The sequence below is a fragment of the Anomaloglossus baeobatrachus genome, chromosome 7 (genome assembly GCF_048569485.1).
Source record: "Anomaloglossus baeobatrachus isolate aAnoBae1 chromosome 7, aAnoBae1.hap1, whole genome shotgun sequence".
Classification (NCBI taxonomy): Eukaryota; Metazoa; Chordata; class Amphibia; order Anura; family Aromobatidae; genus Anomaloglossus; species Anomaloglossus baeobatrachus.
The window spans coordinates 277,800,077-277,815,395 of record NC_134359.1 but is presented as its reverse complement, the minus strand read 5'-3'; the positions used below and the strand labels follow the sequence as shown (position 1 = coordinate 277,815,395).

The 15,319-nt window shown below is 48.0% G+C and overlaps 1 protein-coding gene across 5 annotated transcripts in view; it reads left to right on the top strand.

Moving 5' to 3' along the window:
- Positions 1-15,319, top strand: part of LOC142245479 (dynein axonemal assembly factor 8-like) — a 145,957-nt gene that overhangs the window by 73,593 nt on the left and 57,045 nt on the right. For all 5 annotated transcript variants that reach the window (XM_075318209.1, XM_075318208.1, XM_075318205.1 and 2 more), the window contains exons 21-24: positions 8,876-9,187; positions 9,433-9,495; positions 10,554-10,607; positions 12,440-12,609. In XM_075318209.1, coding sequence (XP_075174324.1) covers positions 8,876-9,187; positions 9,433-9,495; positions 10,554-10,607; positions 12,440-12,609 — 599 coding nt within the window. The remainder of the gene's footprint in view (positions 1-8,875; positions 9,188-9,432; positions 9,496-10,553; positions 10,608-12,439; positions 12,610-15,319) is intronic.

Sequence of the window (15,319 nt, the reverse complement as noted above, 5' to 3'; positions counted from 1 at the left end):
GTGATGTCACAGCTGCATGCCTGAGTGATACCTATGTGTGATGTCACAGCAGCATGCCTGAGTGATACCTATGTGTGATGTCACAGCTGCTTGCCTGAGTGATACCCATGTGTGATGTCACAGCTGCATGCCTGAGTGATACCCATGTGTGATGTCACAGCAGCATGGCTGAGTGATACCCATGTGTAATGTCACAGCAGCATGCCTGAGTGATACCCATGTGTAATGTCACAGCAGCATGCCTGAGTGATACCCATGTGTAATGTCACAGCTGCATGCCTGAATGATACCTATGTGTGATGTCACAGCAGCATGCCTGAGTGATACCTATGTGTGATGTCACAGCAGCATGCCTGAGTGATACCTATGTGTGATGTCACAGCAGCATGCCTGAGTGATACCCATGTGTGATGTCACAGCAGCATGCCTGAGTGATACCTATGTGTGATGTCACAGCAGCATGCCTGAGTGATACCTATGTGTGATGTCACAGCTGCATGCCTGAATGATACCTATGTGTGATGTCACAGCAGCATGCCTGAGTGATACCTATGTGTGATGTCACAGCAGCATGCCTGAGTGATACCTATGTGTGATGTCACAGCAGCATGCCTGAGTGATACCCTCTTGTAGTGTCACAGTAACATGCCTGAGTGATACCCATGTGTAATGTCACAGCAGCATGCCTGAGTGATACCTATGTGTGATGTCACAGCAGCATGCCTGAGTGATACCTATGTGTGATGTCACAGCAGCATGCCTGAGTGATACCTATGTGTGATGTCACAGCAGCATGCCTGAGTGATACCTATGTGTGATGTCACAGCAGCATGCCTGAGTGATACCCATGTGTGATATCACAGCAGCATGCCTGAGTGATACCCATGTGTAATGTCACAGCAGCATGCCTGAGTGATACCCTCTTGTAGTGTCACAGCAGCATGCCTGAGTGATACCCATGTGTAATGTCACAGCAGCATGCCTGAGTGATACCCATGTGTAATGTCACAGCAGCATGCCTGAGTGATACCCTCTTGTAGTGTCACAGCAGCATGCCTGAGTGATACCCTCTTGTAGTGTCACAGCAGCATGCCTGAGTGATACCCATGTGTAATGTCACAGCAGCATGCCTGAGTGATACCCATGTGTGATGTCACAGCAGCATGCCTGAGTGATACCCATGTGTGATGTCACAGCAGCATGCCTGAGTGATACCCATGTGTGATGTCACAGCAGCATGCCTGAGTGATACCCATGTGTAATGTCACAGCAGCATGCCTGAGTGATACCCATGTGTAATGTCACAGCAGCAAGCCTGAGTGATACCCTCTTGTAGTGTCACAGCAGCATGCCTGAGTGATACCCATGTGTAATGTCACAGCAGCAAGCCTGAGTGATACCCTCTTGTAGTGTCACAGCAGCAAGCCTGAGTGATACCCTCTTGTAGTGTCACAGTAGTAACATGCCTGAGTGATGCCCTCTTGTAGTGTCACAGTAACATGCCTGAGTGATACCCTCTTGTAGTGTCACAGTAACATGCCTGAGTGATACCCTCTTGTAGTGTCACAGTAACATGCCTGAGTGATGCCCTCTTGTAGTGTCACAGTAACATGCCTTGCTGGACTTTGCCTTTAATATGTATTATGAATAGTGACAATCATGACCTGCAGCCTCCTCTGTGCACAGTCCACACCTCACATAACCTGCACTTCTCTGCCGTGGTGCAATGCTCTGTAAGTCTTTGCAGATCATCCCGGGGAGCGCCTGTGTCCTGCACAGAGCCGGCACCACTTCACTGCCTCCATATAATACCATATAATAGTGAGCGCCTCGCAGTGCCCCAACAGGGATGACTCAACAGTACAGTACCATGGAGTCAGGCCCCCCGGGACAAGGGATCGGAGAGAAACAGAGCTCAGCTTTTGTGCGGGGAGATTTCTGCAGACATAGACACATCTGGCGGGATTGCAGACGCTCCTGACATCACGGTGCCGGGCAGCAGCTGCGGGAGCGCCCACCATGCACTGATACCCTGCCCCCCGCTGTGCTCCTCCAGTCCAGCACGTCAGTCCTTTCCATCCACGCTGTCAGGATTTTAGAGGGTTTTCCCTCGAGGCCACAAATGCAAGTTTTCTTAAATCTCTCCATGATATTATGAATCATTTCACATGAACATAAAACGCATCTCACTTTACAGCCTGCTGTAAAAGCTTTTAGCCTTATTATAATTAGCAGCTAGAGGGGGGCAGAGGTATCTTGGGTGGGTTGGTGACATCACGCAGTCAGTATCAGAGTTATATGTGGGTGCGCTGATGTTGTCACAGTCAGAGGCCACGGTTATCTAGGTGTTCTTGAGTAAGGGGGTGTGGTTATGAGGAATGCTGATGTCACTAAGAGGCGGAGCTGTTTGAAGACCACTGATGATGTCACTGAGCAAAGGAATGTGGTTTTCTAGATAAGGATGTAATGTCATTAACTAAGTAACCATGGTTGTGATGTCACATAGTGAGGGAACATGGATATCCGGGATGGCATAATGATGATACACAGATGTAGGATTATCTGGCGAGGGCTAGTCTAAAGGTGACATTTGGGCTCTCATGATAGTATCACAAAGTAAAAGAGAGTTAGGGGTACTTCTCACATAGCGAGATCGCTGCCGAGTCACGGTTTTTGTGACGCAGCAGTGACCTCATTAGCGATCTCGCTGTGTGTGACACTGAGCAGCGACCTGGCCCCTGCTGTGAGATCGCTGCTCGTTACACACAGTGCTGGTTCATTTTTTGGACGTTGCTCTCCTGCTGTGAAGCACACATTGCTGTGTGTGACAGCGAGAGAGCAACGATCTGAATGTGCAGGGAGCCGGCATCTGACAGCCTGCGGTAAGCTGTAACCAAGGTAAATATCGGGTAACCAAGCGAAGCACTTTGCTTGGTTACCCGATATTTACCTTGGTTACTAGCGTCCGCCGCTCTCAGGCTGCCAGTGCCGGCTCCCTGCTTCCTGCACACGTAGCCGGAGTACACATCGGGTAAATAAGCAAAGCGGTTTGCTTATTAACCCGATGTGTACTCTGGCTAGGAGTGCAGGGAGCCAGCGCTAAGCGGTGTGCGCTGGTAACCAAGGTAAATATCGGGTAACAAAGCGCTTGGTTACCCGATATTTACCTTAGTTACCAAGCGCAGCATTACTTCCACACGTCGCTGCTGGCTGGGGGCTGGTCACTAGTCACTGGGGAGATCTGCCTAATTGACAGCTCACCAGCGACCATGTAGCGACGCACCAGCGATCCTGACCAGGTCAGCTCGCTGGTGGGATCGCTGGAGCGTCACTAAAGTGTGACGGTACCCTCAGTGATGTCTCTGAGTAAAGGCAGTGATGTCACTTAGGGAGTGGGTGGAATTGTCTGGCTAGACATGATGATGTCACTGAGTAAAGGGATTTGATTTTCCCAAGGAAGGCTGATGATGTCATCGACTGAAGAGCGGGATTATCAGAGAAGAACTGGTGATGTCACAAAAGGAGAGGATGGCATTATCTGGGTAGAGATGATGATGTCAGAGTAAAACAGTTTAACTGGGGAAGGCTGATGATGTCATTGGGAAGAACAGGGTTACCTGGCTGGTGGTGATGTCACATAGGGAGGGGATGGAATTAGCCTGTTTTTACTTTGTGACATCATCATCTCTACCCAAAAAATTGCATCTCCTCCCTATGTGACATTACTTCCTTTTACTCAGTGACATCATCACCTCTCAGCCTGACAACCCTGTTCTTCGCAGTGGCATCATCAGCCTTCCCCAGTAAACCTGTTTTACTCAGTGACATCATCCTCTCTATCCAGTTAATTCCATCTCCTCTCTATGTGACATCATCAATGAAAATGGTGAAAGCCTGAAGAGACCGCTGCCAAAAGTAGTGGAATATTTATACAATTTACGTCTTTTATCCCAAGTTTTTATATTCCTAGAGCCAAGTCTCCCCTATACTCAACACCCTCATTTCACAGCAGAAGAGGGGCGCTTTACGGTCAACAGAACCTAGAAATCTTTTATCCCATGTTTTTATATTCATTGAGCCAACTCCTAAAACCTCACTTCACAGCAGCGGTCAACAGAATCCATAAATGGAGATGGGCTGTGACATCATCGCTCCTCACTCAATGACATCACCAGCTCTCCCCTGATAACCCTTACACTACACTCAGAGACATCATCGGCCTTCCCCAGATAATCCAATCCCTTTACTCAGTGACATCATCCTCTCTATCCAATTAATTCCATCCCCTCCTTGTGTGACATCACCACCTTTTACTCAGTGACATCATCATCTCCAGTAAAATAATCCTGTTCTTCTCAGTGACGTCTTCAGCCCTTCCCCCAGTTAGCCTGTTTTACTCCGTGACATCATCATATATACTCAGATAACTGGGGAAGGCTGATGATGTCACTGAGAAGAACAGGGTTACGTGGCTGGAGATGATGATGATGTCACTGAGTAAAAGGTGGTGATGTCACATAGGGAAAGGATGGAATTAGCCTGGTTTACTCTATGACATCATTTCTACCCAAAAAATTTCATCCTCTCCCTATGTGACATCACCACCTTTTACTCAGTGACATCATCACCTCCAGCCACGTAACCCTGTTCTTCTCAGTGACATCATCAGCCTTCCCCAGTTATCTGAGTATATATGATGATGTCACGGAGTAAAACAGGCTAACTATCCAATTAATTCCATCCTCTCCCTATGTGACATCACCACCTTTTACTCAGTGACATCATCACCTCCAGCCACGTAACCCTGTTCTTCTCAGTGACATCATCAGCCTTCCCCAGTTTGCCTGTTTTACTCCGTGACATCATCATATATACCCAGATAACTGGGGAAGGCTGATGATGTCACTGAGAAAAACAGGGTTATCTGGCTGGAGGTGATGATGTCACTGAGTAAAAGGCGGTGATATTACATAGGAGGGGTTGGAAGTAACAGGATAGAGAGGATGATGTCACTAAGTAAAACAGGCTAACTGGGGAAGGCTGATGATGTCACTGACAAGAACAGGGTTACATGGCTGGAGGTGATGATGTCACAGAGTAAAAGGCAGTGATGTCATATAGGGAGGGGATGGAATTATTGGATAGAGAGGATGATGTCACTGAGTAAAGGGATTGGATTATCTGGGGAAGGCCGATGATGTCTCTGAGTGCAGCGTAAGGGTTATCAGGGGAGAGCTAGTGATGTCATTGAGTGAGGAGCGATGATGTCACAGCCCATCTCCATTTATGGATTCTGTTGACCGCTGCTGTGAAGTGAGGTTGCAGTAATTGGCTCTATGAATATAAAACCATGGGATAAAAGAAGTAAATTGTATAAATATCCTCCTACTTTTGGCGAGTGTGTCTCTTCTGGCTTCCCCACACTGACCTCGGGTGGTCTCCTGCCGACCACGGTGGGTGTGAAGGATTTTCCTCCAGTTCTGTGTCCTTATTACAGATCTCTCAGCTTGCACGCTGCACATTTGCTCCCATCCCCCCCCCCCCCAGGCTCGCCCTCCTTAATGGGCACACAGAGCCTGAGGCTTTGCCACCAGCTCATCCGAATGTAAGAATGGTCTATTTTAGGGTCTTTCCGTATATAGGAATGCGAGGGTTTCCCCGCCGGTGTCATCTCCGCTCCCGCTGCGAGTGTCACTGGTTCTGATGAAGCCAGATCAATGCCGGCTAATGGGGGTCTCTGGTGGGATTAGGCTTTCCTTTTGCATTTTAACCATTTAGTGAGTGTAAAATCCCAAAAATGATTTTTGGAGGTCCTGCATGGAAAATCTGCCCCTTTATCTCTCCAGAACCAGGGACATGGTCAAGATGGGAGTGCGGTCATTGCCTTCCTGCTTCCTCACAACCGTCTGGTTAGACGTTTCTTCAGCCCAACAGAAGGGACAGATGTATAATTTATGTTTTCCTCTGATTTTTTTTTTATTTTATGGGCAAATACTGTTTAAAAATTAAATAGAACCGGAATCCACAGACATTAATGGAGATTTGCTTCCAAATAGCCTCGTTAATGGCCCCAGAAACCAGGACTATGAGGCTCTGCTGCAAAGTGTGGAATTTAGCCTTTTCCGCATGTAGATGGGTCATGGGTGTATGACCCAGGTACTTCTAGGTATGTTTCCCTGGGTTTTCCATGGTCTTTGCATGTCTGTGTAACCCTTCCCTTACTATTGGGCCTTTTTCTCGGGGGGTGCTAGATCTTATAACTGGGTTCCAAAGTGTTGCAGGCAATGCATCATGGGAAAAAAGAATGTGAATTAACTCTCCAGTATGTGAGAAAACTCTATAGTGCCACCTATAGGTGACCAACATGTATGTCAATGTCGGACACATCTGTAGCTGGCTGTTTCGGCGTTCTTACCCATCATCACTGCACAGTATGGAGTTACAGATTAGCTACCTGTAGATGGCACTAGTGAGTTTTCTTCCTTTTTAAAGGAGCACTTGCAGGCTAGGTATTGGGAGGTGAGCCGCGAAAGGTAAGGGAAGGGGACCCCTGCGACTACGGAAGGGGGAGATGATGACCCCTAACCAAACCTACTGCTGGTCCCTGGGGTCCCTCACCACCTTAGATAGGATCCGCATCTATGCGCCGAACCGGATACCTGACCCTAGGTCTCCCTACTGCTGGTCCCTGGGGTCCCACACCATTCTAGATAGGTTCCGCACCTATGCCCCGAACCGGATACCTGACCCTAGGTCTCCCTAGTGATAGGCCCTAAATAGGTGAGATGAGCTCTTTGTCAACCCCACTAAACGCTAAAGGAAGACACAAGGAGGACAAACAGGAGGAAAAGGCATGAACTACTTATCCACAGATGACTCAGGAAGACATTCAGCAAAGTTTCGGCACCGATACAACAGATGAGAGCAAGCCACCTGCTTGCAACCAGAGCTAGAATTAGCTGAAAAATATCACCAGCTCCAATCCAGGGAAGAAGGGAGTATTTGAGCACCAAGAATACTTATGATCAGCAGCTGGGTGGATGGTGAGCTCCTCCTGGGTCCAAAAGGGGAAGAGATGAAAATCCAGCAGGAAACCTACCAATACATACTGACCGCAGGAACAATAGAAAGTCAGGGAGCATTTTGCGCAACCAAACGCTGTGACCTTCTATGGCCAGAAACCACATGACTGTCTGTCACTCGTGACACACCCGTGACAGAGGTACTTTGCATATTTTTTTTCCCACGGAGCATTGCTTGTAATACTGCATGCATCAACCGGTGATACCCTCGGCATCAAAGACATCTTATGCAACCAGCCAGAATTCTATTCCGAAACATCTGTCTACAAATGGCTGAGTAGTTTCATTAATATCCCTGTTAAAGGGTCATTGCCCTCTTTATAGATGAATATCATCAGATAGACCATGTAAATCCAAGCACTTTTCAAATTTACAGTTTATTAAAATTTTCATCCTTTTTTTTGTTTTTTTTCTTTTGTTTCTAGTTTGTTGCCTTGGAGACCGACCACCGTTATTGACAAACAGAACATGTGCAGTGCTTACAAGCTCTTTTCTCTTGAACTTGTAAGCACTGTTATGAAGCAGGACAGAACGCCAGCTTCAGCCTGGTGCTTACAAGCCAGACAGCTACGGTGGTCGGTCTCCAAGGCGACAAGCTGTAAACGAAACAAAAGGGCTAATATCGCAAGAACGGCTGCAAATTTTAATAAGCAGCAAGTTGCAAAAATGCCTTTTTTACAAGTACTATCTAACACAATATAAATCTGTCACAATGTGACTATAGGATAGCAGGGGACAAGGGATACTATACTGTCCGTCACTCTAGGGGACCCTAGGCTATCCCTAACCTCTGGATTATCCCTGACGGTGGAGAAGCCGGAGTCCTGTGCCTTACTGTTCTCTTGGCCAGAACTAATCTGTTTTACCCCTGATGGTGGAGAAGCCGGAGTCCAGTGCCTTACTATTCTATTGACCAGAACTAATCGGTTTTACCCCTGATGGTGGAGAAGCCGGGTGGAGTGCCTTACTGTATTCTTGACCAGAACTAGTCTGTTTTCACCCTGATGGTGGAGAAGCTGGAGTCCAGTGCCTTACTGTTCTCTAGACCAGACCTAGTCTGTTTTACCCCTGATGGTGGAGAAGCCGGAGTCCCATGCCTTACTGTTCTCTTGACCAGAACTAATCGGTTTTCACACTCCCCCTTCCTAGGGAAGGAAGGGGCAGGAGTGAGATTGTAAGACATACAGGGGAAAAACAAAACTCAGACACACTGCAAACTCACAAAAACAAACCGTAGGAGATGAAGGAGAAAAGCAAGCGAAGGAAGGCAGAAACCGAAGGACAACAACGGTTAACACCACAATAGCTCACAGAAATTAAGTACAACCACAACCAGCAAGTCTGGACTACAACACCTCACCAGACCAGTATAGATAAACTATAGCTGGCATTAAAAGAAGGGTCCAGCCACCATATATAGGAGGGGAGCAAATGTAACCGGCTCTTCCACAGCACGTGATCAAAGGAGACTAACAAGCAGACCAGCAGAGATTAACTCGTGCTAGCCTGCCTATGAACTACCAATCTGTGGGTCAACGCCCGAGTCTCCCTGCACTGATCACAGACCTCCAGAGAAGTCAGCAGGCAGAGTGCCAGAATCTGTCGTCTCCACTGATCATGACAGTCAACGATGTTTGTAAAGTCATCTTTACTATGGTAAGGCACAATTTTGGGTTGGACGTTGACATGTTTGTCTCCCCTCAACCCTCTTCCTATCTATTAAAGGAGAGGTGTGTGTTTAGAAGATGCTCATACCGGACGTGTCCATTGTTTTTTGTGTTTTGTTCCATCAGGGCCTGAATTTGAAGGTTTCGAGCTCCTGGGTCTGAAGTGGATGCCTTCTCTGAGTTTGGTTCAGGCTGCGGAGATCACCCCCTTCGAGGTGGGAGAACATCCCTGGCAGGAGAGTGTGGACCAGCTCGCCTCCAACCCTGCCCTGGTGTGCGCCCTGCGCCGCGTCCAGGCCTTCTCCACGCTAGCAAACGCCATCCAAGAGCTCGATCCCGGGACCAGAAAACGCCCAGCCCTGCTCTTCATGTCCGCTACCCCTGAAGTGGCTTTTCGTCAGGCCGTCCACTTTTTCACAGAGAGGGACTTGGTTTCCGGTAATTAACATCTTCCATGTCCGCTCCGCTCTTCCTTTATGTTTGTGTCTTCCTGATTCATCCATCCTTTTGGTTTCTCCACAGAGATATGCGTTACGAACCTTGTAGTCATGCAATTTGTTGTCCTCTGTTATCAGCCAGGGGTTGTCCACGGTGGACAATCTATAGTAAAAGTCCATTAGCTGAATGCCTTAGTTTCTTTTGCAGCTTGTAATGAGTGCTTATAGTAATATTTTACTTCTTAGATTCCCAAAGGCGACCCGTTCTGAAATATCTCGCTCCTTCTGAGATCTACTGCAAGTCGGAAGGTAAGTGTGAGCGTAACCTCATGGCTGGGACCAAAAGGGTCTTGTTCTGGAGGATGTCACGCAGTGACTACCGGGACTCCGCCAGGTATACGAGAACCCCCGGCGAGCGCCGCAACACAAAGGGTACACGTTACAATGGTGGGCCCTGGAGCTAGGGAAAGGGGAGCAGGGTCACCTCCTAATCTCACCTGAGGCTGATCCCTGTACTCCCTAACGTTCCTATACGGGTTCTTTCACCCCGCACGGATCATGTGCCTATCCCTGCCTTTCCCTGGACTCAGCCCTGTATAGTGCGCAGGGTAGCAAGAACGCTAGTCTCGCTCTAGATTAAAGACACAGAGAGGATTAGACAGACAAGGGTAAAATAAACAGCAATCATACAGAGCACTCCAAACAACAAGAGGTAATAATGAGGAATGGACCAAAGGGGGAAAAACCAAAAGGACTAAGGAAGGGGAAAAAACTCAACAGATCTTTCACACAGCAAATGTCCTCTGAGTGGCTTCCTGGTCCTCAGTCCTCTAGACACAAGTAAAGCAAAAACCATCACCAGCGCTTACCTGGACTAGGAGGGAAGCCATTATAGCAGAGCTAATTAGCAATAGAGAACAGCTGCCCATATCTTTCCTTCAGAGTTCAGGAGACCAGAGGATCTACTTTACCCTAGCAGCGCTGGGTAAAGGAGAATCTGCCCAGCCAGCAGTAGTAACCTGAGCAAGTGTGTATGAAGCCCTGGGCTGTGATCCCCTGACACCAGAAATTGGAGTGACCACTTTCCGTCATGCTACCCTCGTGACAGAGGATCTGGCACATCCATCCAGTACATGGACATCCTACTCATTTGAATGAGATCTGTGTAATGCTTTTTCTCCCCTGTGGGGGCGCTGCAGGGAAACTGAACAGTTGCTGATGGACTCCTCTCTAGTTCCCTACTGATCACTGGGAGTAACTGGGTTTCTCTGCTGCATTATTCCCTTTATTAGTCAGTGCACCCGATGACTGACTATTATCTGTGTATAACCCTGACTTAAATAGCATTTTTTTGGCCTTTCTGACAGGTGGAGGCGAGCACCGGGGACAGACGGAGTCCATATTTACATATATGCTGTCAGGTAAATTCTCCGTATCATTTTTTGAGGGCATATTAGATTTTAATATACTCAGCCCTTTTGTTCACAGGTTAGACAAGGTGTCAGTCATGGGCTGATTTCCCTTCCCCAATAAGAATACATGCACGCTCTGCTGAGTAGAGCATGCATGTGTATGTCAATATCCGTTGGCCAAACGAGCATTAGGCCCACAGTGCATGGCCAGCTGTAGACTCTTCCTTCTTGCTTTACCTGTCACGCTAGATATGGGGAAGTGCCAAACACACTGCGAAAGGGAAGGGGAACCCTGTGTCTAGGGAAAGGGAAGATGGTGACCCCCTGACCAAACCTACTGCTGGTCTCTGGGGTCCCTCACCACCCTAAATAGGTTTATGCGCCGAGCCGGATACCTGACCTTAGGCATCTCTAAATAGCCCTAAATAGAGAACGGATGGGATGAGGTCCTCGTCAACCTCACTAAACACTGTAGAAGACACAAGGGGGACACACGGGAAATGCATGAACTACTTAGACGTTCAGCAAAGTTACAGCAACAATACTACAGATAAGAGCAAGCCACTTGCTTGCAACCAGAGCTTGAATGAACTGACTAATACCACCAGCACAAGTCCAGGGAAGATGGGAGTATTTAAGTACAAGGGGAATACTGATAGTCAGCAGCTGGACGGAAGGAGAGATCTGCTAGGTCCAAAAGGGGAATAGATGAAAACCCAGCAGGAAAGCTACCTAGTATAATGAGCATGAACTACTTATCATGACTCGGGTAGAAGTTCAGCAGAGTTTTCAGCAACAATACCACAGAGGAGTACAAGCCGTCTGCTTGCAACCTCGGCTTGAAGGAACTGGAAAATATCACCAGCACCAGTCCCAGAAAAGAAGGGGTATTTAAACATTAAGGGAATACTGATGATCAGCAGCTGGGTGGGAGGCGAGTTCCTGCTGGATCTAAAAGGGGAATAGATGAAAACCCAGCAGGAAAGTTACCTAGTACAATGAGCATGAACTACTTATCATGACTCTGGTAGAAGTTCAGCAGAGTCTTCAACAACAATACCACAGAGGAGTACAAGCCGTCTGCTTGCAACCTCGGCTTGAAGAAACTGGAAAATATCACCAGCACCATTCCCAGGAAATAAGCTGTATTTAAACACTAAAGTAGTACTGGTGATCAGCAGCTGGGTGGGAGGCGAGTTCCTGCTGGGTCCAAAAGGGAGAGAGATCAACCCAGCAGGAAAGCTACTTATAACAATGAATACTGACAGCAGGAACAATGGAAAGTCAGGGAGCATTCTGCGCAGCCAAACACTGTGACCTTCTATGGCCAGAAACCACATGACTGTCTGTCACACGGGACAATACCAGGCAACCTACCCCCTCCTTTTTTGCTAAACCATGCCCCTTCTTCAGCCAGGCCCAAACAAAAATGGACAGAATCCTAAAGACCGGATGTGGAGCTTTGAATACGTTTGCAGTTGTCTAGTGTGTTCATTTCTGGGTTTATCTTCCCTATAAATGAGGTTTTGTGAACAATGGCGGCTCTGTCAGTGTCGGTCACCTGGGAGCGGCGCTGTCCCTGCACCGGTAATAGGAGCTTCAGGTCTTTCCAGGCAACAGAAACAACAAGACTGGTGGGAAATTGGCTGAAGATCAGATTTGGATTAAGGCAGTCAACACATGGACTGTTCCCGCTACAGGATTACATTTTGTTTGGCCCCTTGGGTGCAGTGGCCTAATTACTTGCGGCTACATAATCATGGCAGCACTCGGTGCTCGGCTCCGGCGTGCTTTGATGTGTACAGTAAATTAAGCTTGTTTTGTCCTCGCACTTCCTCTAGGTCCTCCTCCATTGTTCACCGTTCTTCTCCTTAAGCCCCGATCCTGGAGCACTAAACTCGGGAGGATCCTGCGCAAGATCCAGCTGCAGAAGTTCGTCCTGGTGGGGATGAAGTTGGCGACACTGACCACAGAAGACTCGTTACAGATCATCCCCACCGAGGCCAAAAAGGTGAGGTCTCGGATATAAATTGTCACGTGGTGCGAGCACGACCGGGTTCACATCCCGTCTGTGTCCCCCGTTCATGACCCCATCTTGGGCAACTACTGAATTGCCGAATAGGATTCAGACTTTGCCCCCCATGGAGTCATTGTCTTCAATGAGGCAAGTGGAGTCCAAAATATGAAACATTTGACGCCTTTTGACCTCCTCATAGTCTTACATAGTGAGGGCCCTGTTACAGATTTTTGCATTTGGGCCCTGAAGTTGTAACGAGAATTTGATGACTGTCACAAGGTGGCGCTAGACAGGCCGAGATCATAAACAGAAGGAAACGACAGTACACAGGGGCGCAGGCAGAGACAAGGTCAGGATAAAAGCCGAAGGTCAGTGTTCCAGGAGAGTATGTACAAAATACAGGGATCAGACAGAGACAAGGTCAGGATAAAAGACGAAGGTCAGGGTTCCAGGAGAGTATGTACAAAATACAGGGATCAGACAGAGACAAGGTCAGGATAAAAGACGAAGGTCAGGGTTCCAGGAGAGTATGTACAAAATACAGGGATCAGACAGGGACAAGGTCAGGATAAAAGACGAAGGTCAGTGTTCCAGGAGAGTACGTACAAAATACAGGTATCAGATAGGGACGTGATCAGGAGGAAGTCCGAGGTCAGAAGCCAGGAAGTCACAACAGAAACAGGGGTGGACAGGCAGAGACGCAGGCGTGGGAGAACAAGACCAGGACACTGAGCACCACAGGAGCCAACAGCACAACTGTAACCACGAAGTATGACTGGCGGCGTCCTGAGCTAATACGCTCCCTAATGAAGCAGAGCAATCATCAGGAACATAAAAGAAGCATCTGTGAGAGCACCTCCCAGGACAGCGGGAAACCCAGTGCTGTGAAACAACCAGCAGAGCATTCATCCTGCAAAACGCTCTGCACCATAAGCACATATCTACTGGCTCTGCAGGAGAGCATAGCAGAAAAAGACAGAATGTTCTGCACGTAGGAATCATAACAGAGAACTTGCCAGAAAGGACCCCACCGGAAAAAATAAATAAATCATTGATACATAAGCTAAATCGATCCCTTTATGACACAAACCTCCAGCATCAAGAAATCCCGTTTTGAGGTTGTTTCTGGAAGTGCATTGGGGCGAGACGATGCACCTACCGCTCCTCAGCCTCATGCTGAAATTATATACCTATCAACACCCTCCTCTGGGTGATTGACAGCTCGCCTGCTCTCGTACACGGCCACTGACCTGTCAATCATCCAGAGGAGGCTGCTGATGGGTATAAAATTTCAGCATGAGGCTGAGGAGCGGTGGGTGCATCGTCACGCCCCAATGCACTTCCAGATACAACCTCAAAACAGGATTTCTCGCTGCTGGAGCAACACTTTGGGGTCATAAAGGGATCGACTGGCTCAGAAAACTTTACCCCCCCCCCCCATTACCCTAAACTATTACTATGACCGTGTAGGCATTCAAAAGGTAAACTTTTCAGTCCCTTTGACTCCTAAGGCTGCTTTCACACATCCGTTTTTTGCTGAGCGGCACAATACGGTGCTTTGCAGAAAAAACGCAACCGTTTTTTTTTTCCGCATAGACTTGCATTAGCGCCGTATTGTGCCGTATGGCCTTGCGTTGCTTCTGTTTTTTTGCCGGATGCGGCATATTTAGCTCATGCGGCGGCCGGATGGAACGTTGCCTGGCACGTTTTTTTGTGCGGCGAAAAAAACGCATTGCGCCGCGATTTACAATGCAAGCCTATGGACGCCGGATGTGGTTTTTTGCACTGCGCATGCTCAGTATCAAGCCGCATCTGTCAAAAAACGGACGGGCCGCATGGAAAAACTTATGCAACTGATCCGGTTTTTTTGCCGCATCCGTTGCATAGGTTTTTGAGCCGGATTGAGCAGCACTGGAAAAACCGGAAGTGTGAAAGCAGCCTAAGGCTATGTGTCCACGGGAGAATGTCTCTGCGGATTTTTCTACATCAAAATCCGCAGCTTTCCCGCAAAATCCGCAGGTGCGGATTTGCCGCGGATTTTGAGATTTTTTTTTTTTCAATTTTAAAGACAAAATCCGGATGAAAATCTGCAACAATAATTGACATGTTGCAGATTTTTCCGGACCAAAATCCGCACGAAATCCGCTGCGGAAAAATCCGCAGCATGGGCACAGCATTTCCAAAATGCCATAGAAATGGCTGGGAAGTACCTGTGCTGCAGATTTTCGGGAAATCCACGGCTTTTCCGCGAGAAATCCGCGGCAAAATCCGCGCATTTTCCGCAGCATGGGCACATAGCCTTAGGCATCAGTTTTTTGGCATCAGGCAGAATCCGGCGAAAAAACTGATGCAACGGATCCGGCGAAAAAATGGATCAGTTGCATCAGTTTTTTCCATCAGTTTCTTCAGTTTTTTGACAGATCCGGTGTGATATTGAGCATACTGAGTTAAAAAAAAACGGATCTGGCAGCCGGAGCCGTTTTTACCGCATTACATCGGATCCGGCGTCCATAGGCTTCCATTATAAAACATGCCGTATGGCACCGGATCTGTTTTTTTCGCCATACACAAAAACGTTCACTTCAACGTTTCATCCGGCTGCCGGACAAGCAAATTTTGCCGGATCCGGCAAAAAAAACGGATGAAACGCAAGGCTATCCGGCACAATCCAGCGCTAATGAAAGTCTATGGGGGGGGAAACGGA